At 53.4% G+C, this 25,350-nt stretch overlaps 1 protein-coding gene across 1 annotated transcript; it reads left to right on the top strand.

Moving 5' to 3' along the window:
- Positions 1–1,194: 1,194 nt before the first annotated feature.
- On the top strand, positions 1,195–23,314 carry USP35 (ubiquitin specific peptidase 35; the record flags this gene model as incomplete). The annotated part of the gene is made up of 10 exons (XM_080716566.1): positions 1,195–1,867; positions 2,765–2,897; positions 4,967–5,096; positions 5,456–5,557; positions 7,324–7,482; positions 14,099–14,292; positions 17,707–17,800; positions 18,537–18,643; positions 19,083–20,367; positions 23,147–23,314. The coding sequence occupies 10 exons, from the start codon at positions 1,195–1,197 to the stop codon at positions 23,312–23,314; spliced, it is 3,045 nt and encodes a 1,014-aa protein (XP_080572692.1).
- Positions 23,315–25,350: the final 2,036 nt, after the last annotated feature.

Genomic DNA, 25,350 nt, shown 5'->3' with positions numbered 1-25,350 from the left:
CTTTCAGGACAGGGCAGAAGGAAGACTGTTACAGCTCAAAGGGTCAAGGCAACTCGCTCTGTTCTCTACACCTGCTCTCCAGCAAAGGCCCATCATGCTCTACTGTGCTACCTGCTGGGGATACCGTGGGGAGCAAAACTTGACCTCAGAACCCTATGTAGTACTGTGGAGGAGGCTGACCCCAGTCCAGCAATTGCCAGTGCTCTAAAGGAGAGGAACAGCATGTTCTCATTTTTTTAACGAAGGGTCTGACTCAGGTGGGGAGGTCAGGAAGGGCTTTCTTGATGTGAGTAGTTTCAGCTGAGGTCTGAAGTGGGCGCCAAGCAGGGAGGAGGGAGTAGAGGGTGCACCTGGGTCCAGTAGGGAAGGGAGGTCTGGAGATGCGGCAGGGCTTTAGGCCTGCAGTGGGCCTTGGTGGAGGGCGCTGGGCTCCATACTGCCCTGCAGTGATCACAGCTATACTGGATCTACAGGCTACAGGTGGTTCACTCACTCGAGGGTGTGTGCTCAGGGTCCAGGTTGTTCTTGCCAAGGACAGGAGTTTTAAACAGGCTTTTAGAAAAACAAGAGTTGGCCTGATGTGAGTGCATGGTAGCCTCAGATAGGATGTCAGGCAAAGGGCACAGCCCAAAGTGGGGACTTGGAAAGATGTCGGTGATTTGGGGAAGAGCAGGACGACCAGTGGGGCAGAGTAAACTGCGGGGAAGGCCTGTGTGCCCTCCCTCCTGCAGGTGGGGTTTTTCCAGGCGCCATTTCATCCCCAGCTTAGGACAGCAGCTTCTAGCTTCTCTTCTAGCCTGACCCTGCTTAGCTTCTGAGATCAGACGAGATTGGGCACGTTCAGGGTGGTATGGTCGTAGACAGCTTCTGACTTCTAGATCTAGCACCTACCTGTCCCAAGAGCGGCCGAAGTCCCGGGGAGGACTGGCTGATGCCTTTGTGCCATTGTAGGCACCAGGCAGCAAGAGCTCTGACTCCCAAAAGTTTACCATATGGCAGGTGTCGGAGCTTTGGTTCTTCACGATTCCGTCCTGCAAGGGAGGCGTCCTTGTCCCTTTCCCAGAGGAGGAAACTGAGGCCCAGAAAGCCCGAGTCTCACCCAAGCCCTCGGGACTACATGGGGAAGCAAGCGGGCCATGGCTCTTCAGCCGCACAGGATGTGACCAGCCTTCTGTCCCCCGCAGCCCGGCAGCCATGGACAAGATCCTGGAGGCGGTGGTGACCTCGTCCTACCCGGCGAGCGTGAAGCAGGGGCTGGTGCGGCGCGTGCTGGAGGCCGCCCGGCAGCCGCTGGAGCGCGAGCAGTGCCTGGCGCTGCTGGCCCTGGGCGCGCGGCTGTACGTGGGGGGCGCCGAGGAGCTGCCGCGCCGCGTGGGCTGCCAGCTGCTGCACGTGGCCGGCCGCCACCACCCAGACGTCTTCGCCGAGTTCTTCAGCGCGCGCCGCGTGCTGCGCCTGCTGCAGGGCGGAGCGGGGCCGCCGGGCGCCCGGGCGCTGGCCTGCGTGCAGCTGGGCCTGCAGCTGCTGCCCGAGGGCCCGGCCGCGGACGAGGTGTTCGCGCTGCTGCGCCGCGAGGTGCTGCGCGCCGTGTGCGAGCGCCCCGGGCCCGCCGCCTGCGCGCAGGTGGCCCGGCTGCTGGCGCGCCACCCGCGCTGCGTGCCCGACGGCCCGCACCGCCTGCTCTTCTGCCAGCAGCTGGTGCGCTGCCTCGGCCGCTTCCGCTGCCCCGCCGAGGGCGAGGAGGGCGCCGTGGAGTTCCTGGAGCAGGCCCAGCAGGTGAGCGGGCTCCTGGCGCAGCTGTGGCGCGCTCAGCCCGCCGCCATCCTGCCCTGCCTCAAGGAGCTGTTTGCAGTTATCTCCTGCACAGGTGCGTGTGTGTGTGTGTGTGTGTGTGTGTGTGTGTGTGTGTGTGTGTGTGTGTGTGTGTGTGTGGGGCGAGACCACGGGCACGCTTGGGGCCGGGCAGGCCATTGTATATTTGGCTTCTCTGTACTTGAGCCACAGGTGGGAGGCTGCGATGGTCCATCATTTGGTTAGCAAAGGCATCCTGAGCACCTACCATGCGTCCCTCATCGCCTGGCACCAGAGGACACGTGCATCGTGGTTGGGGGCTGAGCGGGCTACAGGATGGTGGGGCCTCGTGGCCTTTGGGCTGATAGAAGTGGGCCTTGAGAGATGGTAGTGTCTGCCAGCAGGTGTGAAGGTCCTGAGCCCTTATGGAGTTTGCAAGTGTTGGCTCCTGCTACAGAATCTTAACCGTCCACTCACAGCTGTGGAACTTAGATTCTGGTGTCAATAACTGAAATGCAATCTTCGTCTGCCTGGCATATAGAGCTCTATGCGGGCTCCGGGGAAACAAAGCCGAGGACCTGGGTCCTCCTACAATTAGACAACAGATTTTGATAATGTTATTAGTCACCAGTAGGCCTTACGTGGTTTTGGAGCCCCACTTCCTCACCCCTGCTACCTTTTCTGGGTCGCTCTGTGTTACCACTCTAAAAGGTATGTCCCCACACTCACAGTTGGGGGCTCATGCTTTGTCCTGGTGCCCAGTGCAGGACTGGGCCTAGAGCAGTGCCAGTGAAGGTTTGCTGGGTAACAGATTAACAGAATCTGGCCGCAGTGCCATAGCGGGAGGGGAGGTTGGCCTGGTATGCTCTTTGAAGAGGCCCAGCCTGGTTGCTTGGCAGCAGGAGGATGTGGAGTGGCGGAGGTGGGGAAAGGGCTGCCCGTGGCTTAAGCTCAGTCTAATGCCCTGTTGCAGAGGAGGAGCCACCGTCTAGCGCCCTGGCCAGTGTGGTCCAGCACCTCCCATTGGAGCTCATGGATGGTGTGGTCCGGAACCTGAGCAACGACGACAGTGTGACGGATGCCCAGATGCTGACTGCCATCAGCAGGTGGGGGTGCTGAGGGCCCCTCCCTCGGTCTCTCCCAGGAGCTCCTTCCACTAGGCAGGGGTGCTGCACTAGGGAAGGGCTGGGCCTATGGGCTAGGCCCTCATGTTTGTTCAGTTATCCATCCATTCGTGAGCCCTGCTCTGTGCTTGGCCTGGGGCTGGATGTGCTTTGATGATGCTGTCAGGCTGAGTACCAGATGTGTCAGCCTAGAAGAACCAGTGAACTCTGGGATTCCCCCTCTGTAAAGGTGAGGGTGGCGTGAAAAGGTTCCTGGTTGTTAATAGCGAGAGAGGACTGCCCGGTGCACTTTTTGAGTTTGGCAAGTACCAGAAATAGCCTTTGTCATCCCCCTTGTTTGAATGTCCTGGCGGTCATCTGTCCTTACCTGCATGCCAGTGACCCCAGAACATGCCGCTTACCTTGCTTCCTGCGGCCACCAGCTGCCATTCTCCTCACAGCCACATATGGAGCCACGTGGCTCTGCAGGGTCTTTCCGGGCTTCCTGTCTATAGTGGACACCAGAAGTGAGTTGACCAAGATCAAATCCTGCCTCTCCTGTGTCTCGCCTGTGTAATTTTGCACCAAGTTATTTAACCTTTCAATTTCCTCAACTATAAAGTATTGTACTCTGGACATGGTGGCACATGCCTGTAATGCCAGTACTTGGGAGGCTGAGACAGGTGCACGGCAAGCTTCAGCAACCTAGTAAGACCCTGTTTCAAAACAAAACCCAAAAAAAGGTAGGCAGTATAGCTCAGAGGTAGAATGCCCTAGGGTTCAGTCTCTAGTACCACACACAAAGTCACATGTCATACCCCTCATCATCCTTAGCTGCCTGTCAGTGACCCTAGAATACTGGGGTAATAATAAAAAATAAGATTGTGTGTAATTAAGAACACATCAAATAGGTTCATTGTGAGGATTAAATTGGATAAAGTGAGATGAACCTGTAAAGTGCCTGGAAAACTGCCACGAAGCTGCTATTATCGTAACTATCATTTTCTCTCTTATTCTCTTTCTTTGCAGCACAGCTGCTGAATATAAAAATGATGATAAGCTGGGCATGGTTGTGCACACTTGTAATTTCAGTGCCTGGGAGGCTGAGACAGGAGGATCACAGGTTCAAGGCCAGCTTCAGCAATTTTGCAAGGCCCCTCAACTTAGTGAGACCCTGTTTCCAAATACAAAGTAAAATAGGGCTTGGAATGTAGCTCAGGAGTAGAATGCCCTGGGTTCAATCCCTAGTACTATAACTAATAAATAAATAAATAAATGAAAATGTGATGATAGTGTTTTCTGAGCACCTCTCATATGTAGCTTGATGCCTAATCCAGTGCCCTGTGCTGGGGGAAGGGGTTTTAGATGGATTCATCTACATAAGGCAGATAGAGCAGGGCCTGGTGCAGGCAAATGCCACCCCTGTCAACCCTTTGTTATCTCTCTCTGTTTTTCTTTTTCTTTTTCTTTTTGTGATGCTGGGGATTGAACTCAGGAACTTTCTACCTCCGAGGTATACCCCCAGCCCATATTTTTATTTTGAAACAGGGTCTCAATAGATGGCCGAGAGTCTCACTACTTGCTGAGGATGTCCTCAAGTCTGTTATCTATCTCAGTCTCCCAAGTATTGGGATTACAGGCGAGCGCCACCACACATAGCTTGTTAGGGAGATGTCTTCCCCATTTTATGGGGGGGGTAAATCAAGGCTCAGAGAGGGGAAGTGGCTTGCTCCAGGCCTGCAGCCTGGGGCCGTGCATTTCCAGGCAGAGGCAGCTGCAGGACCCATTCCATGTGCAGCCTGGGTGTGGAGCCAGGAGGGTTGGGGTGCCCAGAAGCTTCCTTCTTGCTGGGCCATAAGCCTCAGTCTCTGTCCGGGAGTCGGTGCTGGGCTCATTTGCATTTATTGACTCCACAGCACGCATGGCTGCCGTGGGCTGGTGTGTGTCCTGCAGGGTGGCCCTGGGCTGTTGTTAGTCACGGTGGGAACTGAGGACTTAACACTAGTTCCTGGGCTGCCCTCACACAGGCGTTTAGGCCTCCCTGGTCTCTTGTCACTGTTGCTTCTCATCAGGATGATCGACTGGGTGTCCTGGCCCCTGGGAAAAAACATTGACAAGTGGATCATTGCGTTGCTGAAGGGCCTGGCTGCTGTTAAGAAGTTCAGCATCTTGATTGAGGTTTCACTTGCTAAAATTGAGAAGGTTGGTGGCCCCTGTCCCAAGCCACTGGTACCAGGGCTGCTCTCAAGCCCACTGGATGACCTGGGCCAACTCACTGTCCCCCTCTGGGACGCGGGCCTTCCCATTCATTCCCCTAACCACTCATTCAAGAAGCTGCCTGCGTCCCTGTCTGTCTGTCTATCCACCCATCAGACTTCTTTCTTGCTGCCCATTTCACCATTGGCCGATCTGTCCGGGTCTCTGACCACTCGGTGTTCTTGCCCCCACGGGGCTGTGCTGCTTGGGCTCTGCTGTGCCCTGCCCCTCTCAGGCCAGCAGCACCCTTGGCGTCGGGCAGCAGCCCAGAGCTGGGGGATTCCTGAACAGGGCCTCTCTTCCAGGTCTTCTCCAAGCTGCTATACCCCATCGTCCGGGGAGCGGCCTTGTCGGTCCTCAAGTACATGCTCCTGACTTTCCAGCACTCCCATGAGGCCTTCCACCTGGTAAGGGCGTGCTGCTGCGTGGAGGGGAGGCCTGGCGCCTGGGGTGCTCTCTGCTGGGGCTAGACCTTGGAACTCTGGATGTTAGTATTGGAGGAGGCCTGGAACCCCACTGCACACATAGGACCCTGAGGCCAGAGAATTTGTCTGGCCTCCCCTGGGGCACACAGTAGAGTGACAGAGCCTAAGATGCTGACAGCTAGTGTTCCCTGTGTGCAGCGGCACTGCCACGGATGGTACACATGCTCATTCCTCTAACTCCCAGACGGAGCTTCCATCCTCGCCCTCCTCCTCCGGATGAGGAAGGAGCAGCTCCGGGAGTAAGGACACTTGTCCCAGACACACGGCTGGCAAGCAGAATAGGGACGCTCAAGCCAAGTTGGAAGGGAACCCAGCCCGCTGTCCTTCCTGCTCCCTGCCGTTCTCCTGTGCCCGGGTGGCCTGGCCTCTGGCTCGGGTCCTCCTGCTGTCCCTAAGGCCCTCACTCAGGAGGAGCTGCCCTCCTCAACGCTGCTTGCCTTCCCCCAGGACCCACACCAGGGGCCCTAGACTCTCTCTCATGGCCCTGCTCTGGGCCACTTCCCAGTTCATTGCTATGGGAAAAGCACAGGGAATGGGGTGCTTGGGGCTGAGTCCCAGGCTGCCCTTTGCCTCATGTGGTGACCTCAGGCTGGCGCTGAAACTGTCTGGGCCTGGAACAGGGAAAACCCCACAGCTGGTGGGAAGGGCTTAGAAGAGGTGATACTTACCTAGAGCCTGCGGCATGTTGGGGATGAGTGTTCTTTTTCTTCTGCCCCCTTCGTTGAGGCTCACTTGTCCCCATGGCAGTATATCCACTGTAACAGTATGATAGAGTACTCCCAGGGAATATGAAGATTGAAACCTCATAGGGAAAAGAAATGGGCTTTGGTCTCAGGCCTGGCTAGAATGCAGCTTCTAAAACCCACCGTGAGCCGGGCGTGGTGGCGCATGCTTGTAATCCCCGCACTTGGGAGGCTGAGACAGGAGGATCACACAAGTTCGAAGCCAGCCTGAGCTACTTAGGCTCTCGGTAACTTAGTGAGACCCTGTTTCCAAAAATAGGTCTGGGAGTATAGCCCGGAGGTAGAAAGCCTCTGGGTTCCACCCCCAGTACCACAAAAACAAAACAAAACAAAAAAACCCACCGTGAAATCCTGGAAAATTATATAACCTCTTGGGGTTTGTAGGTAAGGCTCAATGGTAGAGCGATTACCTAGCAGGTACGCAGGCCCCGGTCCAGTGTCTCTGGGTTGAGTGTGTTCACCTGTAGGCGAGGGGGATCGCTGAGGTCAGTGTGAAGATGGAGTGGAGGAGTGAGGAGAGAGGCTGCTTGTCCCTAGGGGGCTGCTCGTGCTCCCGGAGCCCTGCAGCTGGCTGTGTTGTGGTGCCAGCGTCATGCCTGCCCTGCGCAGTGGCCCTGGTCACTGAGGCCTTCATGTTCTTGGGGCAGGTCAGTTGGCTGAGGCTAGACATCCCGGGGCTTGTGCTAGGGCCCCTCGTCCACCATGAGGAAAGTAATATTTACTCTATTCTGCATTGAAGAAAAGGAGACGGGGTGGGGGGGGGTGTCTCAGATCATTTGTCTCCTGAGAGGAATCTGCTGCCTGCAGGGCTCAGTCCCAGCTGGGTGAAGGGCCAGTGGTCACGTGGGCAGACCTCCCTGCCTCTGGGAGCTGTCAGTGGTGACCACGGTGCTCCGTCTTGGGGGTAAACCAGGTCTTGGTTCTGACCCCCTTCTGTTCCTGCAGCTCCTCCCTCACATCCCCCCCATGGTGACCTCTCTGGTCAAGGAGGACTCGAACTCGGGGACCAGCTGCCTGGAGCAGCTGGCGGAGCTGGTTCACTGCATGGTGTTCAGGTTCCCAGGCTTCCCAGACCTGTACGAGCCTGTCATGGAGGCCATCAAGGTGAGTGACAGCCCCCATGCCCCTCCCATCATCTGGTCCCTGGATGTCTCCTGTCCCCTCCCGGGGACCATTGTGTGCTTCAGGCATCCCAGGCTCCCCAGTGAAGAGCCGTCCAATCACGACTGCTCTGGGCCTTTGCACACGCTCTTCCTTCAACTGTAAACCCAAGCCCCTACTTGTCCTTCACGCCTCTGCTCATGTCTCACCTCCCTCAGGAAGCCTTCCCTGCAAACTCACTGCCCCACTCACCACCAGGCTGAGTCAGGCTGTGCTCCCACAGCCCTGGTGCATCCTGTGTCACCGGTTGCCACTGTTCGTGTGTCTGTCCCCCACCAGACTGAGCACTCTGGGTGGGGGTCATTTACCGTTGTTCGTGTGATTGTGCCGAAGGCCTACTTTGTGCCAAGCTGGGTCTGGGGACAGTGGTTTGGAGCAAACTAAGTCTCTTCCGTCAAGGAGTTCATGGCCCAGTGTGGGTGACAGACCTGAGTGCGAGAAAGTCTGATCTCAGCAGCCTGTGAAGAGGTCTACAGGGCTGGGCTGAGGAGGGCAGGAGGCCACCGGAAGGAAAGATTCTGAGCTGGCCGGGCGGGTCGGTAGGATTTTCCAGTCACTCACACCTGAAGATACTGCTAACGTTTGAGCATTTCCCATGTTTTGTTTTCTGGTGCTCAAAAGAAACCTATGAAGCAGATGGTGTTTCCATTTCACAGATAAGGAAAATGAGGCTTGAAGTGGCTGGGGAACCAGTTTGGCTTCAGAAGTAGCAAGGCACGTGGCCAGGGTCCCGGGTTGCCAAGGCCTGTCCCCTGCCTGGACACAGAGGCAGGTCCAGGAGTGGGGGAGATGGCTAGGTTGGTGGCCCTTTCAGAACCCCTGTTCTGCCATTCCCAACTGTTGCATAGAGACTAGATACTCTGGCAAGTGCCCACTACAGAACATCTCGAAATGTTTTTAAGGCTAGAACAAACATCTCTGTAAGCATCTTGTTGAGTCTGCAAGAAACTAAGGGGGAATTAAGCCCCCAGGGGGCAAAAAGAATAGAAAACTGGATTCTAGAATGGTGAGTGAGAAATAATGCTCTTTGGCCTTAGGGATGGGGTAAGAGGGTAGTAGAGATGGCCAACCTCAGGCACCAAGGCTGGAGCTGGTGGGGACCGGAGACGAAGTGTAGGGCCTGTCCTTAGTTAGAGAGTTGGCACCAGGGAGCCCATTGAAAGCCAAGAAATGCTTTGCTGTTAGTAAAAGAATGACCTAGAAAAGTATACATGTGGCCCAAAATAAACATGAAGTAAACTTTTCTGGCTTGGTCTAGGGAAAAACAATTGTTAACTGGCGGCCTTTGCATGTGGGTTGAGGGGCTTCAAATTCAGATCATTTGGGGGTTGTGGGATTCCCAAGTGCAGATACTAACATTTAAGTATTCATACACTTTTAATACCCAAGGGTTGCTTGGTAAACACAATTAAGTGAAGCCATGAAATTCTATTGAAGATGAGTTTATAATCCCCAAAGTACAAACCATAAAGAGGCAGTCCATCACTCAGAGTAAGCACAACAAACCTCGCAATTTCTTGGATCTGTTTTTAAAACTTTGTGTGTGTGTGTGTGTGTGTGTGTGTGTGTGTGTGTGTGTGTGTGTGTTACTGAGGATGGAACCCAGGGGCATTCTACCTCCAAGCTATAACCCCAGCCCTATTTTTTATTCTTTATTTTTTGAGACAGGGTCTCATTGAGTTGCAAAGGGCCTAAGTAGTAGCTGAGGCTCCCCACAAACCGCGATCCTCCCGTCACAGCCTCCTGAATGCTGGGATTACAAGCATGTGCCACTACACCTGGCTTTCACTTTTTTTTTTTTTTTTTTTGATGGCAGGGATTGAATTGAGGGCATTCTACCTTTGAGCTCCACCCCAGTTCTTTTTTTAAATTGTATTTTATTTTTTTGGTACTGGGGATTGAATTCAGGGGCATTATACCTCTGACCTATACCTCCAGCCCTACTTTTTTTTTTTTTGAGGTACTGGGGATAGAACCCAGGGACAGTCTACCTCAAAGCTACACCCCAGCCATAATTTTTATTCTTTATTTTGAAACAGGGTCTCACTGAGTTCCAAACGGCCTCCCTAAGTAGTAGCCGAGGCTGTCCTCAAACCATGATCCTCCTGTCTCAGGCTTCCAAATACTGGGATTACAAGCATGCACCACCACACCGGGTCCTATTTTTTATTCTTTATTTTGAAACAGGCTCTAAGTTGCAGAGGGCCTCACTAAGTAGCTGAGGCTGGCCAGGAACCTTCGATCCTCCTGTCTCAGTCTCCCAAGTACTGAGATTACAATTATGCACCACCATGCCCAGCTGTCCTGCCCTTTATTTTGAAACAGGATCTTGCTAAGTTGTTGAGGGTCTCACTAACTTGCTGAGGTTGGCCTTGAACCTGCAGTCCTCCTCTCAAGTACTGAGATTACAGGTGTGTGCTACCATGCCTGGCTCATTTTTCAAACTTAGCATGGGAAAGTGTTTTCATCTTCAGGGTCAACTCACGGTGGCAGGGGCTGCCCTACTAGGGCAGGGGCTCCCTGTCCCTGGCTGTGGATGAGCAGAGGAGATGGCGCTCCTACTTCTGGGGGACAGTCTAAGCTTCTGGGACTGTCACTGCTTCCTGCTAGGTTGGGAGTTTCTGGGGATGGGGACCATATTTACCTTTTATTGTGGTACCGGGGAGCTGAGTCTAGGCATATTCTACCTTCCAACTATACCCCCAGCCCTATTTTGTCATTTTCTTTTGAAACAGGGTTTCACCAAGTTGCCTTGCTATGTTGCTGAGGTTAGTCATTTATTTATTTATTTAATTTATTTTTTGGTGGTACTGGGGGTGGAACCCAGGGGCTTTTCTACCTCTCAGACCTACTTTTTTAATATTTTATTTGAAAACTGGGTCTCACAAAGTTGCTGAGAGCCTCACTAAGTAGCTGAGGCTGGCTTCGAATCTGTGCGATCCTCCTGTCTCAGCCTCCCAAGCACGGGGATAACAAGCGTGCACCACCATGCCCCGCTTCTGAAGTTAGTCTTGAACCTGTTATCTTCCAGTCTCAGCCTCCCAAATGCTGGGATTACAGGTGTGTGCATCCACATTTGGCTGGGCCATTTTTTAAATTTTATTTTATTTTATTTATTTATTTATTTTGCAGTACCGGGGATGGAACCCAGGTACATTCTATTTCTGAGCTATTCCCCAAGCCTTGTTTTTTATTCTTTATTTTGAAACCGGGTCTCATTAAGTTGCGGAGGGCCTCACTAAGTAGCTGAGGCTGGCCATGAACCTGGGATCCTCCTGTCTCAGCTTCCCAAGTGCTGGGAATTCAAGCGCGCGCCACCTCATCTGGTTCGGGCCATGTTGTTTTGATGTCTTTGTCTTCTGTGTCCGGGGCCTGAGTGAATGAGTTCAGTGTTGTTGCCACGTGACCACAGCATGAGGAACGCTGTGACAAAGGGGTGAACAAAGGGGAGAGACCGTGGGGTTTGAGGGAAACCCGAGATGAGTGAGACCAGGCTTTGCACACGGGGGCTGATTCAGGCCTGCTCTATGGGTCAAGGCGAGAGTGCAGATATCTGCTCCAGAATGCAGGGACAGGTGTATGAGGCAGGCGTGGATGGTGTGGGGGTGCACTTGAGAGGCTTCGTGGCCCTTGGACCTTGACTGTGAGGCACCAGGGGAGGTGCACCAGGTGAGTGAGGCGAGGAAGGGCACAGAGGTGGCAAGTGTGAGTCCTTTTGCAGTAATGTGTCTGCTAGGGGAGGGAGGCGAGCAGAGCCTTGAGAACTGGGCTCAGCCACTCAGCTTCACCCAGAGATTGGAGCAGTTAGTGCCTGGGCTTCTCCCGCGGGCAGGTCCACCAAGGCACCTGACGTTGGAGGAGGGGGATGTACTCAGCATGGTCTGACATGAGCTCAGCTTCTCCGCAGAGACCCAGGCATATGCTCTGTCACTATAAACACTCCTTTTACTGTACATACTTCTTTGTCAGGCCAAGCCGCCAGAGACCTGGGCCACCTTTGTCCTGTGCCTTCAGAGAATCCCTGGTATAAGCCAGTCTGAGAGGCACGGCCGCAAATGGTAGCATTGTTTTAAAATTCTTTCACGTGTCTTGTGTGTGTACATTCTTCTTTGTATACACATCCCTTTGTAAGAATGTTCTGGAAAGTTCTCACTTAGATGAATTAAGTCATGGTGATTTCTCAGGGAGCTGGGATCCTTGCTAGAGGGAGTCATCACAGTATAGACTTATAGTAACATTAAGAATTTGAGTCAGGCGTGGTGGCACACGCTTGTAATCCCAGCATTTGGGAGGCTGAGACAGGAGGATCATGGTTTGCGGACAGCTTCAGCGACGTAGTGAGGCCCTTTGCAACTCAGACCCTGTTTCAAAATAAAGAATAAAAAATAGGACTGGGGGTGGGGAGTATAGCTTGAATGTATAATGCCCCTGGGTTCCATCCCCAGAACTGCAAAAAAAAAAAAAAAAAAAAAAAAAAAAAAAGAATTTGATGGGGCCAGGTGTGGTGACACATGCTTTTGTAATTCCAGCATTTGGGAGGCTGAGACGGGGGTGATGATTCATGGACAGCCTCAGGTACTTAGTGAGGCCCTTTGCAACTCAGTGAGACCCTGTTTCAAAGAATAAAAAAAAGGGCTGGGGGTGTAGCTCAAAGGTAGAATGCCCCTGGGTTCCATCCCCAGTATTGAAAAAAAAAAAAAAAAAAAAAGAATTGGGAAGTTTCTGTTTTATTTTCCCAAGAGTACAAAGTTACCTTCCTTAGGAAAAATGGTATTTGATGTTTTCTCCAGTGTGGATGTGTTTGTGTTCATTGTGCACCTATCAGCAGAAGGGGTTCTGCCTGCCTTTTGTCTCTGTTTATGCTCTGTACGTGGAGGGGGTTTATATAGGGGACAATAGGAAGAAAACCAAAGATAAAAGATACTGAGTCTGTATCTACCTTTCTTCTCAATAACATCTTCCTTTGTTAAAAAAAAATTGCTGGGCATGGTGGCCTACGTTTGTAATCCCAGCATTTGGCTGAGACAGGAGGATCTTGGTTCATGGACAGCCTCAGCTACTTAGGGAGGCCCTTTGCAACAGGCATCCTGTTTCAAAATAAAGAATAAAAAATAGGGCTGGAGGTATAGCTTGGAGGTTGAATGCCCTTGGGTTCTATCCCTAGTACCGCAAAAAAAAAAAAAAAAAAAAAAAAAGTATGTTTGTCAGAGGTGACTAATCTGATAAATGATCCAGAAAAGGAGTGTGCAAGAGTGTTGAGACCTGGAGTAATCAGAGGGTGTGTGCTGGGAGGAGAGGGTTTTGGCTGCTCAGCCAGTTTAAAGCCCCATGGCATCTTGGAAGTCATGGCTGGAGAAACTGTTATGAATGTTGCTAAGAAACTGGGCGTGGTGGCGCACACTTGTAATACCAGCGCTTGGGAGGCTGAGACAGGAGGATCACACAGGTTCGAAGCCAGCCTCAGCTACTTAGTGAGGCTCTCAGTAACTTAGTGAGACCCTGTTTCCCAATAAAGTATAAAATAGGTCTGGGAGTATATCCCAGAGGTAGAAAAGTCCCTGGGTTCCACCACCAATACCACACACACACACACACACACACACACACACACACATGTCGCTAAGAGCCAGGCATGATGGCACACGCTTGTAATCCTAGCATTTGGGAGGCTGAGACAGGAGGATTGCGCAGGTTTGAAGCCAGCCTCAGCTACTTAGTGAGGCCCTTTGCAACTTAGTGACACCCTGTTTCAAAATAAATAATAAGAAGTAGGGCTGGGGGTGTCGCTCGGAGGTAGAATGTCCCTGAGCTCCATCCTCAGTACTGCAAAAAAAAAAAAAGTCGCTAAGATTTAGCCAGTGGCACTGCATCATGCATGAGTGACTTTCCTTATAATGTCGTCATTGGAGCCAGTTAGTACCTGGTGACCCTCACCATGCGGCTGTTTGCTATGACTGAGGGCCATGAGTGGGAAGGCACTGATCCCTGAGCCTGGACCGAGGACCGATAGCTCCACCCAGGCTCCTCCCACCACCCTGGCTATGCCACTCGTGCCCCTGAAGGACGACTGGGTGGGCGGGAGCCCTGTGCGCAGACCAGGGAAGTGCGGACTGCCCCGCTGAGGTAGGGCGTCCTCCCCACAGGAGGAGACTGAGGCCCCTGGAGGCACCTGAGGCAGAGACGCTGCTCACCACGGCTGCACAGCCAGCGAAGACCAGAGTCAGGGTGTCAGCTGAGCTCCTGACGCCTCTGAATTTGGGCCCATGTTGTCACTTAGAGTCTGTCACCCCGGGGCTCTGCTAGGGACGTGTGCATTCTTCACTCACTGCCTCTGTGACCCTGCACAGTTCTTGTCACTGACTCCCACTTTTTTCATCTCTAAAATGGGGATTATGTAACCTTGAGGCAGTTGTTCCCTGGAAGATCACACAGAAGGCCCCCAGGTCCAAACGAGGACTTGTGAGTTGTAAGCAGGGCTGTTCACGTGTCTCTAGAGGAGGTTCCTAGAGGAGGAGGTGATGTTTTTCCAGCTGACCTTGCTGCCCACTGCCTTCCCCAGGACCTCCATGTTCCCAATGAAGACCGCATCAAGCAGCTGCTGGGCCAGGATGCCTGGACCTCGCAGAAGAGTGAGCTGGCCGGCTTCTACCCCCGGCTCATGGCCAAGTCAGACACGGGCAAGATTGGTTTGATCAACCTGGGCAACACGTGCTACGTGAACAGCATCCTTCAGGCCTTGTTCATGGCTTCCGAGTAGGTGCTGCTTTTCCTGCATGCCCTTCTCTCCTGGGGCTCCCTGGTGAACTGGGGGGCTGGGCGGGGGTTCTGTGATGTTGCTGTGGGAACAGCAGGGGGCGGGGCTGGGTTGCACGATCGCTGCTCTGGGTACCGCTGACTTCTCCTGGAGCCCTGGGTGTGTGATGAGTCTTGAGAGTAGAATCAACACTCATCTGCCATTAGATGTCTCTCTCTCTCTCTCTCTCTCTTTTATTTATTTATTTTTTTTTGTGGTACTGGAGATGGAACTCAGGAGCATTCTAATTTCGAGCTACACCCCAGCCCCATTTTTTATTCTTTGTTTTAAAACAGGGTCTCACTGAGTTGCAAAGGGCCTCACTAAGTAGTAGCTGAAGCTGTCCATAAACTGCGATCCTCCTGTCTCAGCCTCCCGAATGCTGGATCTACAAGTGTGCGCCACCACGCCCAGCTTCTTTTTTTATTTTTTTGCGGTACTGGGGATGGAACCCAGGGCACTCTACCTTTGAGCTCTATTTTATTCTTATTTTGAAAGAGTCTTGCTAGGTTGATGAGCATCTCACTATTTGTTGAGGCTGTCCTCCAACCTGTGATCCTCCTGTCTCAGCCTTTCAAGTATTGGGATTACAAGTGTGTGCCACCATATCGAGTTTGCTTGCTTGATTATGTATGTATGTATGTATGTATGTATGTATGTATGTATGTATGTATGTATTGTACTAAGGATTGAACCTCAGAGGCATTCTACCTCTAAGCTATACCCCCAGCCTGATTTAATTTATTTATTTATTGTGGTATTGGGAATTGAACCCTGGGGCATTCTACCTCTGAACTATGGCCCCAGCCCTGTTTTAAATTCTTTTTTTGAAACAGGGTCTCACTAAGTTGCGGAGGGCCTCACTAAATACTGAACCTGCGATCCTCCTGTCTCAGCCTCCCAAGTACCGGGATGACAAGCGTGCGCCACCACACCTGACTCTTGTTTTTTATTTTGAAACAAGGTCTCACTAAATTGCTGGTGCTGGCCTTAATTAGCCTCCTGTATGAGTCTCCCAAGACTACAGGTATGCACTACGTCACCTGGCTGACTTTAGTATTTTTTTCTTTTTTTGCGCTATTGGGGATGAAACCCAGGCACATTCTAACTCTTAGATACACCCCAAGCCCTATTTTTTTATTTGTGTTTTGAAACAGGGTCTCACTAAGGTGCAGAGGGCCTCACTAAACAGCTGAGGCTGGCCATGAGCCTGTGATCCTCCTGTTTCAGCCTCCCAATTAGTGGGATTACAGGTGTGCCCTCACAATTAGTGGGATTACTAGTATACTACATGCCCAGCTTATCTTGTTTTTAATGAAGCATACTCTTGGTTGTCTGTAGCCACTTATAGACTTTATGGATTGCTTTATTTTAATTATCTATTTATTTTATATTTGGAAATAGAACCCAGGGACATTCTTCCTCTGAGCTACACCCCAGTCCAATTTTATTTTTTGTTTTAAAACAGGGTCTTGCTAGGTGGCTGAGTGTCTCACTATTTGCTGAAGTGGCCCTTGAACCTGCAATCCTCCTGTTTTAGCCTCCCAAGTATTGGGATTGCAGGCATGCACTACCATGCCTGGCTCTATGGATAGCTTTAAAATCACTCCATGGCCAGCCTTAGCAACCTAGCAGGGACTTCTGAAACTTAGTGAGGGCCTGTTTCAAAATAAATAGGGCTGGAGATGAAAAAAAAAAAAAAAATCCCAGTTTTGGCTTGGATTCAAGTGCAGGGAAGCTTGGGTCTGGTTTGTAGTATGACTTGGAGTCAGTTTTTTCTCTCTGAGCTTCAGGTTTCAGTGGGAAGAAGTTGGAGCTGATCTCTTACAACTTCTTTTTTTTTTTTTTTTTGTGGGTCTAGGGATGCAACCTAGAGGCATTTGACCTCCGAGCTACAGCCCCTGCCCTATTTTTTATTCTGAAACCAGGTCTCACTGAGTTGCAGAGGATCTCACTAAGTAGCTGAGGCTGTCCGTGAACCGCAATCCTCCGGTCTCAGCCTCCTGAATGCTGGGATTACAATTGTGCGCCACCACGCCTGTCTCTCTTACAACTTCTAAGGTGTTGTGTTGCATGTTCTTTTCAAACTGCCTGGGTGAAGGACTAGTTTTGTTCTATTTCTGATACGTGCAGACCATTACTCCTTTAAAATAATAAGATACCTTGCTAGATAAATGATCACATGCTTGTAGGGTCGTTGTGATGTTGAAATGCTGGACAGAAGCTGGGCATGGTGGCGCATGTTTGTAATCCCAGCGTTTGGGAGGCTGAGACAGGATTATATGACAGCCTCAGCTACTTAGTGAGGCCCTTTGTAATTCAATGAGACCCTGTTTCAAAATAAAGAATAAAAAAAAATAGGGCTGGGGGTGTAACTTGGAAGTAGAATGCCCCTGGGTTCCATCCCCAGTATCGAAAAAAAAAAAAAAAAGAGCTGGCAGGCAAGGCAATTGTGGTGGCCCATCACAGCAACCCTGGAGGCTGAGGCAGGAGGATCACAAGTTCCAGGACAGCCTTAGCAACTGGGCAAGACTCTGTCTCTTAAAAACAAAAGGAAGGGCCAGGTATGGAGGCACATGCTTATAATCCAAATACTTGGGAGACTGAAACAAGGAGGATCGCAGGTTCAAAGCCAACCTTGGCAATGTAGCGAGGCCCTCAGCAACCTAGTGAGATTCTGTTTCCAAATAAAGAATAAAATATAGGGCTGGGGGTATAGCTCGGAGGAAGAATGCCCCTGGGTTCCATCTCTAGTACCTTCCTTCTCCCCCACCCCATAAATAAATAAATAAATAAATAAATAAATAAATAAATAAATGAAACAGGACTTGGAGTGTAGCTCTCCTGGTAGAGCGGTCCCTAGCACGTGCAGACCCAGGCTTGATCCCCAGCCCCCACATTTGGAGTAGCGCTGTTCTGTGCAGCAGCTTGTTCCGGGGGCAGCGGGTGTTCTGGGGGTGAGGGCTGTCACTCACTGGGATTGTCTGCCTTCACTGACCTGCCTCCCTCGCTTGGTGGCCAGTGAGTGGCTGGGATGCTCTAGGGCAAGGGCCACAGGTCTGGCCACTCTGGATGGGGTGAATGGGTGTCCTGGGGAAGCCGTAAGCAGGGCGTGTGAGCGGCTGGGCTTATGTTGGCACCGACTCTGTGGCCTGCCAGGGTCCCTTCCTCAACACTGAAGTGCTTGAGCCCCAGAACCCTGGGGCATCAGCTGGAAAACACTGCTGCAGGGGTCGCTCGTCGTGCCCAGGGTATCACACCAAGGCTGTGATCCTGACCTTTGATGCTGCAGCGGCCTCTGCAGGCCCTGGGTTGCTGGTGGCTGGGCGTGTAGAGCCTTGGGCTCACCCCAGCGCTTCTGGTTTGTTTTGAAGCTTCCGACACTGTGTGCTCCGGCTGACTGAGAACAACTCACAGCCCTTGATGACCAAGCTGCAGTGGCTCTTCGCCTTCCTGGAGCACAGCCAGGTGCGTTTGGGTGGAGGTGCCTCCCTCGGGAGCCCCATTCAGCCTGGCAAGGCCTGGACTCATAACCAAAGCCCTAGGGGCCGTTTTGGGGCCCCTCCTGGCAGGAGCAGTGCCCCCCCCCTGCCCTGCTGCCCACATCTCGCTTCAGCGAGCCAGCGGTTGGGTTAAGGTGCTGCTTCATTCATCTGCTGCTACTTTTGAGCATCTGTGTTGCCAGGTCCCGTGATGGCTCTTGAGGGTACAGAGGTGAACACCAATGACCGTATACCTGGAGACCCTGGCTGGGGGCTCGGCAAGGCCAATTGTGGGGGCCACAGAGATGAGGTGGCCTTGTTCCAGTGCTGGGAAGATGGGTGGATCTGCAGACATCAATCCTGTAGCTTTAACAGGAAATGGGGTGTGTGAACATGCGGGAAGGGAAAATGTCAGGGAGGAAGGGGTGCTGGGAAGGTGTCGTGGATGACGCCACACCGCACTGGGGACTTGGATAAGGGAGAGTGGTGTTTTAGGCAGAGAGGCCGTCAAGGGGCAAAGGCAAGGCACAGTCCTGGGTGATGGGAAGAGCAGATCCCTAGAGGATCGCTTGTCCCTAGGACCCCAGGGCCTGCTTGGGCAGGAGGCTGGGACACTGGGGTAGAGTCCTAGGTAGACTCTCCCTCTGGCCTGGCATGCTGTAGAGCTGGTGGGCATGGTGGCTGCCCGGCTCCTGGCTCTACTTTCACCCGTCTTATTTTAGAGGCCTGCCATCTCTCCAGAGAACTTCCTGTCTGCGTCCTGGACGCCCTGGTTCAGCCCCGGCACCCAGCAGGACTGTTCTGAGTACCTGAAGTACCTGCTGGATCGGTAAGGGAGACCAGGCCCCTGGCTAGGGTGGGGGCTGCTCTGGTCCAGACATTTGTGGGGAGAGAGCCCTGCCCTCGGAGCTGCTTCTTGCTCATGGAGAGCTGGGAAGGGTGCAGTGGGGCCTGACCCTGAGGGAATTCTGGAGATGCATGACTGTGCAGGGCCTGGTGTCCATGTTGCCTTACTGCCTGGGGTGCAGCACCCAGGACCCACCCATCTCTACGTGATCCAATAGAGTGTGTGGCTCAGTGTACACGTGCGTGGATGTGTGTTAGCGTGCCATTCTGTACGTGTGTGTGTTCCCTGGGCAGACTCTCATGTGTCCGCTTAACCACGAGGCCTGCTGAGCGGGGTGGACGGGTGTGAGCGAGGAAGGTGGGCCCACTGGAAGCGGACCTGTGTGTATGGATGCAGACCCTGTGCTCCCGGCTTGCTCCAGGCTGCACGAGGAGGAGAAGACGGGGACGAGGATCTGCCAAAAGCTCAAGCAGTCCAGCCTGCCCTCACCGCCCGAGGAGGCCCCCAGCCCGAGCGCCACCTCCGTGGAGAAGATGTTCGGAGGCAAGATCGTGACGCGCATCTGCTGCCTCCACTGCCTCAACGTGTCCTCACGGGAGGAGGCCTTCACCGACCTCTCTCTGGCCTTCCCGCCCCCTGAGCGCTGCCGCCGCCGCCGCCTGGGCTCCGTGATGCTCCCCGCCGAGGACGTCAGGGCCCCCAGAGCCCAGGGTCCCAGCAGGGGGACCCCCGGGAGGCAGAGGAAGCACTGCATCACGGGGGACGCCCCCCCCACCGTGCTGGACATCAGTGGCCTGGGCTCCCCGCGAGCCGGGGGGCGTCATGGCCCAGAGGAGAAGGCGGACAGGGAGGAGGAAGGGAAGGAGGAGCAGGTGGAGGAGGAAGTGGGAAAAGAAGAGGAGGAGGAAGAGGAAGGAACAAAAGAAAAGGAGAAAGAAGAGAAAGAGAAGGAAGAAGAGAAGGAGAAAGAAGAGGAGGAGGACGAGGAGAAGGAGGCAGAGAAGGAGAAGGAAGAGGACAGCTCCGGCCTGGGGACCCACGGGGGTGCTGCCGCCCCCTCCCGGGAGCAGATGTGTGGCCCCGAGGGCTCGCGCTCCGTCCTGGACCTGGTCAACTACTTCCTGTCCCCCGAGAGGCTGACTGCAGAGAACCGCTACTACTGTGAGGCGTGCGCCTCGCTGCAGGACGCGGAGAAGGTGGTGGAGCTGAGCCAGGGCCCGCGCTACCTCATCCTGACGCTGCTGCGCTTCTCCTTCGACCTGCGCACCATGAGGCGCCGCAAGATCCTGGACGATGTCACCGTCCCGCTCCTGCTCCGCCTGCCGCTGGCCGGCGGCCAGGGCCAGGCCTACGACCTGTGCAGCGTCGTGGTGCACTCTGGGGTGTCCTCCGAGAGCGGCCACTACTACTGCTACGCCCGAGAGGGCGCCGCCCGCCCGGCCCCTTCTCTGGGACCTGCAGAGAGGCCAGAGCCCGAGAACCAGTGGTACCTGTTCAATGACACGCGGGTATCCTTCTCCTCCTTCGAGTCAGTCAGCAACGTCACCTCCTTCTTTCCCAAGGACACGGCCTACGTGCTCTTTTATCGGCAGCGGCCAGCCGAGGTGCACGAGGCCGAGCCAGGCTCTCCCAGAGCCCGGGCAGAGCCCACACTCCACAAGGACTTGATGGAAGCGATTTCCAAAGACAACATCCTCTACCTGCAGGTGAGCAGACCCCAGGGCCTCTGTGGTCATCTCCAGGGGTAAGGGCCCAGTGTCAGCACAACAGAACAGTTGTTCCTCCTTTTTTTGAGTTGGTTTCCCCTCCCTCCCTCCCTCCCTTCCTTGTTTTTGGTGGTACTGAGGGTGGAACCCAGGGGCTTTTCTACCTCCAGGCTCCACTCCCAGACCTATTTTATACTTTATTTGGAAACAGGGTCTCACTAAATTGCTGAGAGCCTCACTAAGTAGCTGAGGCTGGCTTCGAACCTGTGCGATCCTCCTGTCTCAGCCTCCCAAGCGCTGGGATTACAAGCGTGCGCCACCACGCCCGGCCTTACTTTCTTTTTTTACGTTCTTACTTATTACAGTGCTAGGGATGGAGCTCACGTGCTCCTCAGTTGCTTTCCCACTGAACTACATTCCCAGTCCTCTTCCTTTTTTATTTTTATTTATTTTTTGCAGGTCTGGGGATGGAACCCAGAGGCATTTGACCTCTGAGATACACCCCCTGCCAATTTTTATTCTTTATTTTGAAACAGGGTCTAATTGAGTTACAGAGAGCCTCACTAAGTAGCTGAGGCTGTCCGCAAACTGCGATCCTCCAGTCTCAGCCTCCCAAGTACTGGGATTACAAGTGTGCGCCACCACGTCCGGCTTCTTCCTTTTTAAAATCCACCCCTCCACTCATGTATTCCTCAGTACTGGGATGTCAGCAGCCCAGACAAGACCCTTCACTTCAGAGGTTTATAGATACATGAGAAGATGTTCTACATCATTAGCCATCAGGGAGATGCAAATCAAAACTACTCTGAGATTCCATATAACCCCAATCAGAGTAGCAAACATAAAGAAATCAAAGAACAACAATTGCTGGCGAGGATGTGGGGAAAGAGGAACTCTTTTACACTGTTGGTGGGAGTGCAGAGTAGTTCAGCCACTATAGAGATCAGTATGGAGATTCCTTAGAAAATTGGGAATAGGTCCACCATTTGATCCGGCTATACCACTCCTGGGTATCTTTCCAAAGGGGTTGAAATCAGAGAACTACGTTAACATATGCATACCCATGTTCATAGCAGCACAGTTTGCAATAGCCAAAATATGGAACCAACCTAGATCTCCATCAACAGATGAATGGATTACAAAATTATGGGAAATACACACATGGGATTCTATTCAGCTATAAAGAAAAATAAAAGCATTTGCAAGAAGATGGAAGGAACTGGAGAGCATTATGTTAAGTGAGATTAGTCAAGCACAGAAAGAGAAGGGACGTATGTTTTCTCTAATATGCCCAAGCTAGGGAGTAGTGGTAATACCAGAGGGACTCCAGATGATGGAGGTGGAATCTCAGCAAAGCTTGAATGGAAGGATAGGAGAGGAAGAAAGCTGAGGTTGTTCAATGGAGGAACTACATACGAATATGTGTAATAACATAAATACAACACGATTAACCTGGACACTCTCTATTGGGGGGGGAGGGAAAGGGAGGGGAAGGGCATGAAGCACAATGTAAATGTACACCACTCTCAATATGTTCCACTTATAAAAAATAAAAGTTAAAAAAATATCTGTGCAGAAGCCAAGCATGGTGGTGCACTCTTATAATCCTAGTACTAGGGAGGCTGATACAGGAGGATTGCAGGTTTGAGGACAGCCCCAGAAACTTGGTGAGACCCTGTTTCCAAATAAAGAATAAAATAGGACTAGGGGTATAACTCAGAGGTAGAATCCTCTGGGTTCAATCCCCAGTACTACAAAATAAATAAATAATAAAAATAAAAATAGGCTGCGGGAGCCGGGCGTGGTGGCGCACACTTATAATCCCCGCGCTTGGGAGGCTGAGACAGGAGGATCACACAGGAGCCTCAGCTACTTAGGCTTTCAGCAACTTAGTGAGACCCTGTTTCCAAATAAAATATACAAAAAGGTCTGGGAGTATAGCTCGGAGGTAGAAAGCCTCTGGGTTCCACCCCCAGTACCACCAAAAAAAAAAAAAAAAAAAAAAAAAAAAAGGCTGAGGGGGTAGCTTGGAGGTAGAATGGCCCTGGGTTCAATCTCCAGTTTTAAAAACCCTAAGACCCCCACAAAAATGCACACAGTCATTAGGGTGCTGGGGGAACAGCCCAGGAGTAGTGGAGTTGGGGATAGGCAATGCTTTTGGGGGCTCCTGAAGGGGGCCACCTAGCCCAGTGACCCTCCTGTGTAACTCTGCCTCCGACTCCCTCTTCAAGCTGAGTGGTGTCAACATATTCAGCAACGGGGGTAACGAGAGGTTTGACTGATGGGACGGGCACCGCCCACGGCCAGCCCGAGCAGCCGCTCACACCAAAACCCGTGCATGCTGCCCCTGAATTGCCTTGTGGGGTGGGGACATTTCCGTCAGGCTGTCCAGGTGGAGGCAGGGCCGGCAGGAGGTGGAGCTGGCTCACAGGTAGAGGCTGCTCCTCATGCCGCTGGTCAGGAGGCCTGAGGTCGGGGAGCCTGTGGAGAGCTTCCCAGGTGGTGTGACACGGCCCTTGAAGCCCCTGGCCCTCCTGTTTCCACGTTAGGCCCTTGTCAGATAGTCACAGGTTGGGACAAGTGAGTTTCTTTCCTCCGAGGGACCAGTGGAGGGAGGATTTCCAAGCATAGACGTGGGGCGGAAGGGAAGGGTCTGCCTCACCAGCGTGTGGTTCCTCTGTGACCTGGCTCTGGGGACCCAGAGGCGAGTACAGGGAGGACCCTAGCTGTAGGGATCAGATTTTTAAGCTCTCTCCCCCACCCTCATCTGCCTTCCCAGGAGCAGGAGAAGGAGGCCCGGAGCAGGGCAGCCTACATCTCTGCACTCCCCGCCTCTCCGCACTGGGGAAGGGGCTTCGATGAAGACAAGGATGAGGATGAAGGCTCTCCGGGGGGCTGCAACCCTGCAGGTGGCAGCGGCGGAGACTTCCACAGACTAGTCTTCTAGTATGAACCTCCCCCTGCTCCCACCCATGGGGGCGCCCAGCTGACCTCGGAGGAGGCCCCATCCTCTTCCCCCTGGGAGCCGGGTGGGGCCCGGACCTGCCCTGCCAGGTGGGCTTGCAGGGGCTGTGGAGTTGGGCTCGCTGGAGTAGGCCTGTCCGAGGGCAGGAAGGCTGGAGAGGGAGCCTCAGCCCTAAGGGTCCACCGAAACCCAGACGTGGAAATGAGACCCAGGCACCTGGTATTGGTTCTTGGGCCCGGGTACTGGGATCAGTCGCATTAAGCTTTTACACCCAAGTGTCCTGGCTACCTTGGAGCAGCTTGGATGGACACGCTTGGGCTTTGCTGCCCCCCCCCGCCCCCGGCCCTGTCATGGAGGACCTGGGCTGGCTCAGGAGCCAGGCAGGAAGCACTTCCAGCTCTTGCTCCATAGGATAAAAAGCACAGTGGGCCCCAGCCCCTCTGCCTGCCCTCTGGTTCCTCCAAGGGGGGACTTGGAGGCAAGGGATGTGGGTGTCTTTGGGGGGGTACCTGCACCTACTGTACTTTCTCCAGGAGTGGAGGTGGGAGAGCTGTGTGGCATAGTCTGGGAGATGAAGGATCTTACAGTCTCACTCCCATAGCTGTCCCCTCCCCTACACAACAGGAGAGCGGAGCTCCTACCCTCCCCCAGTCCTGCCTCAGTGCCTGTGATGCCTCCGTACGCATCCCCCTTCTGGTGAAGTCCAGAGTCCTCATTTTACTGCATAGCTGTTCTTGGGTCAGGAAGCCCTCCGTCGCCTGCCCTGGGGAAGCTGGCTGGCTCGGCTCTTCCGCCTGGCGGACCGCGGGAGGACCCGTGGGGCAGACAGGGAAGCGCAGACGTGGACCTCATTGTGCCCTGACGCTGCTCTAGCCCTTTCGAAGTGGAGCTGAGACTGTGTCCTCAAACAGGAATAAAGCTAGGTTCTCTGAAGCCTGTGAAAGATGTCGTTCTTCCCCGTCTCGGCACTGTGACGTCTGCTGTTGCCTTGGTTTTCTTACTGTGCCCGGACAGTCTTGACAGCGACCTGGTGAGGACATGCCTGTGTCTCTGGGTGACTTGTGGGACACAGCATGGAGGTGAGGCCCGTGGTGCTCAAGTGCTGGGATTGGGAGGGCCCACGGGGCAGAGCTGGCACTGGGTGAGCGGACTGGGGCACTGGCAGAGGGAAGGTGCACGAGATGAGGGTGCACAGTGGGATGCTGGGAGGGGACTTGCCCACCAGGCACACTGGCAACCGCAACAGCTCTGGGGACCCTAAGAACTCTGGGCAGCCCGCTAACATCTGCTGATACTACACTTTTCCCTTCTCTGAGAAGCTGGGGCAGTGGCAGAGAGGTGCTTCCAGCTGGAGGCGATCGTCACTCTAGGGCCCATGTGAGGCTCCTTCCTCGGGGCACAGCCTGTTCTTGGAGAGGGTCTTAGGACCTAGAGCTGGGCCCAGGAGCCTCCCTTACCATTGGGGCGCCTTTCCACCGAGCCTGCCCATCCCCTTTGGGAGAACAAAAGAACTGGGAAGGCAGGGACAAGCGGCGGCAGTGGTGTGGCTAGGGGTCTCACGTCAGGGGCTGGAGCAGTAGGCCCCAAGATCCCTGTGACAGGAAGGCAGTGGACTTGGTATCAGAGGCTGACACCCTCCTCGGGTGCCTGCTAAGAAAGGCGCATTGGCAGATGTAGATTCCGAGGTAAAGAGGATTCACTCTTGCTCCTAGCCAAGAAAAGTTCCCAGTTATTCCTATGAAAGCAAGACTGACACACCAGTCTCCTGGGAGCAGTTGGAGAAATGGTTCTGAGCCTGTTTCCTTGTGAAGAAGGTATGTTGTGAGAGGCTGGCCCCAGGCTGGGTGTGAGGGAGTTTGCGTCCCCATCCCCTTCAGACAGACACCAGCAGCCTCCTGAGTCTCACTTCTAAAGGACTTTATTGTCGTCCTGCTCCAACACCACAGTAAAAAGGGACCTGCAAGCCAGGCCTGTACCATGTGTCACCACAGCAAAAACACGGCCCACCTGAACATGTT

This window comes from Muscardinus avellanarius (genome assembly GCF_963383645.1).
Source record: "Muscardinus avellanarius genome assembly, chromosome: 1".
NCBI lineage: Eukaryota > Metazoa > Chordata > Mammalia > Rodentia > Gliridae > Muscardinus > Muscardinus avellanarius.
The sequence above is the reverse complement of the archived record's forward strand: the minus strand, read 5'-3'. Positions and strand labels throughout refer to the sequence as shown.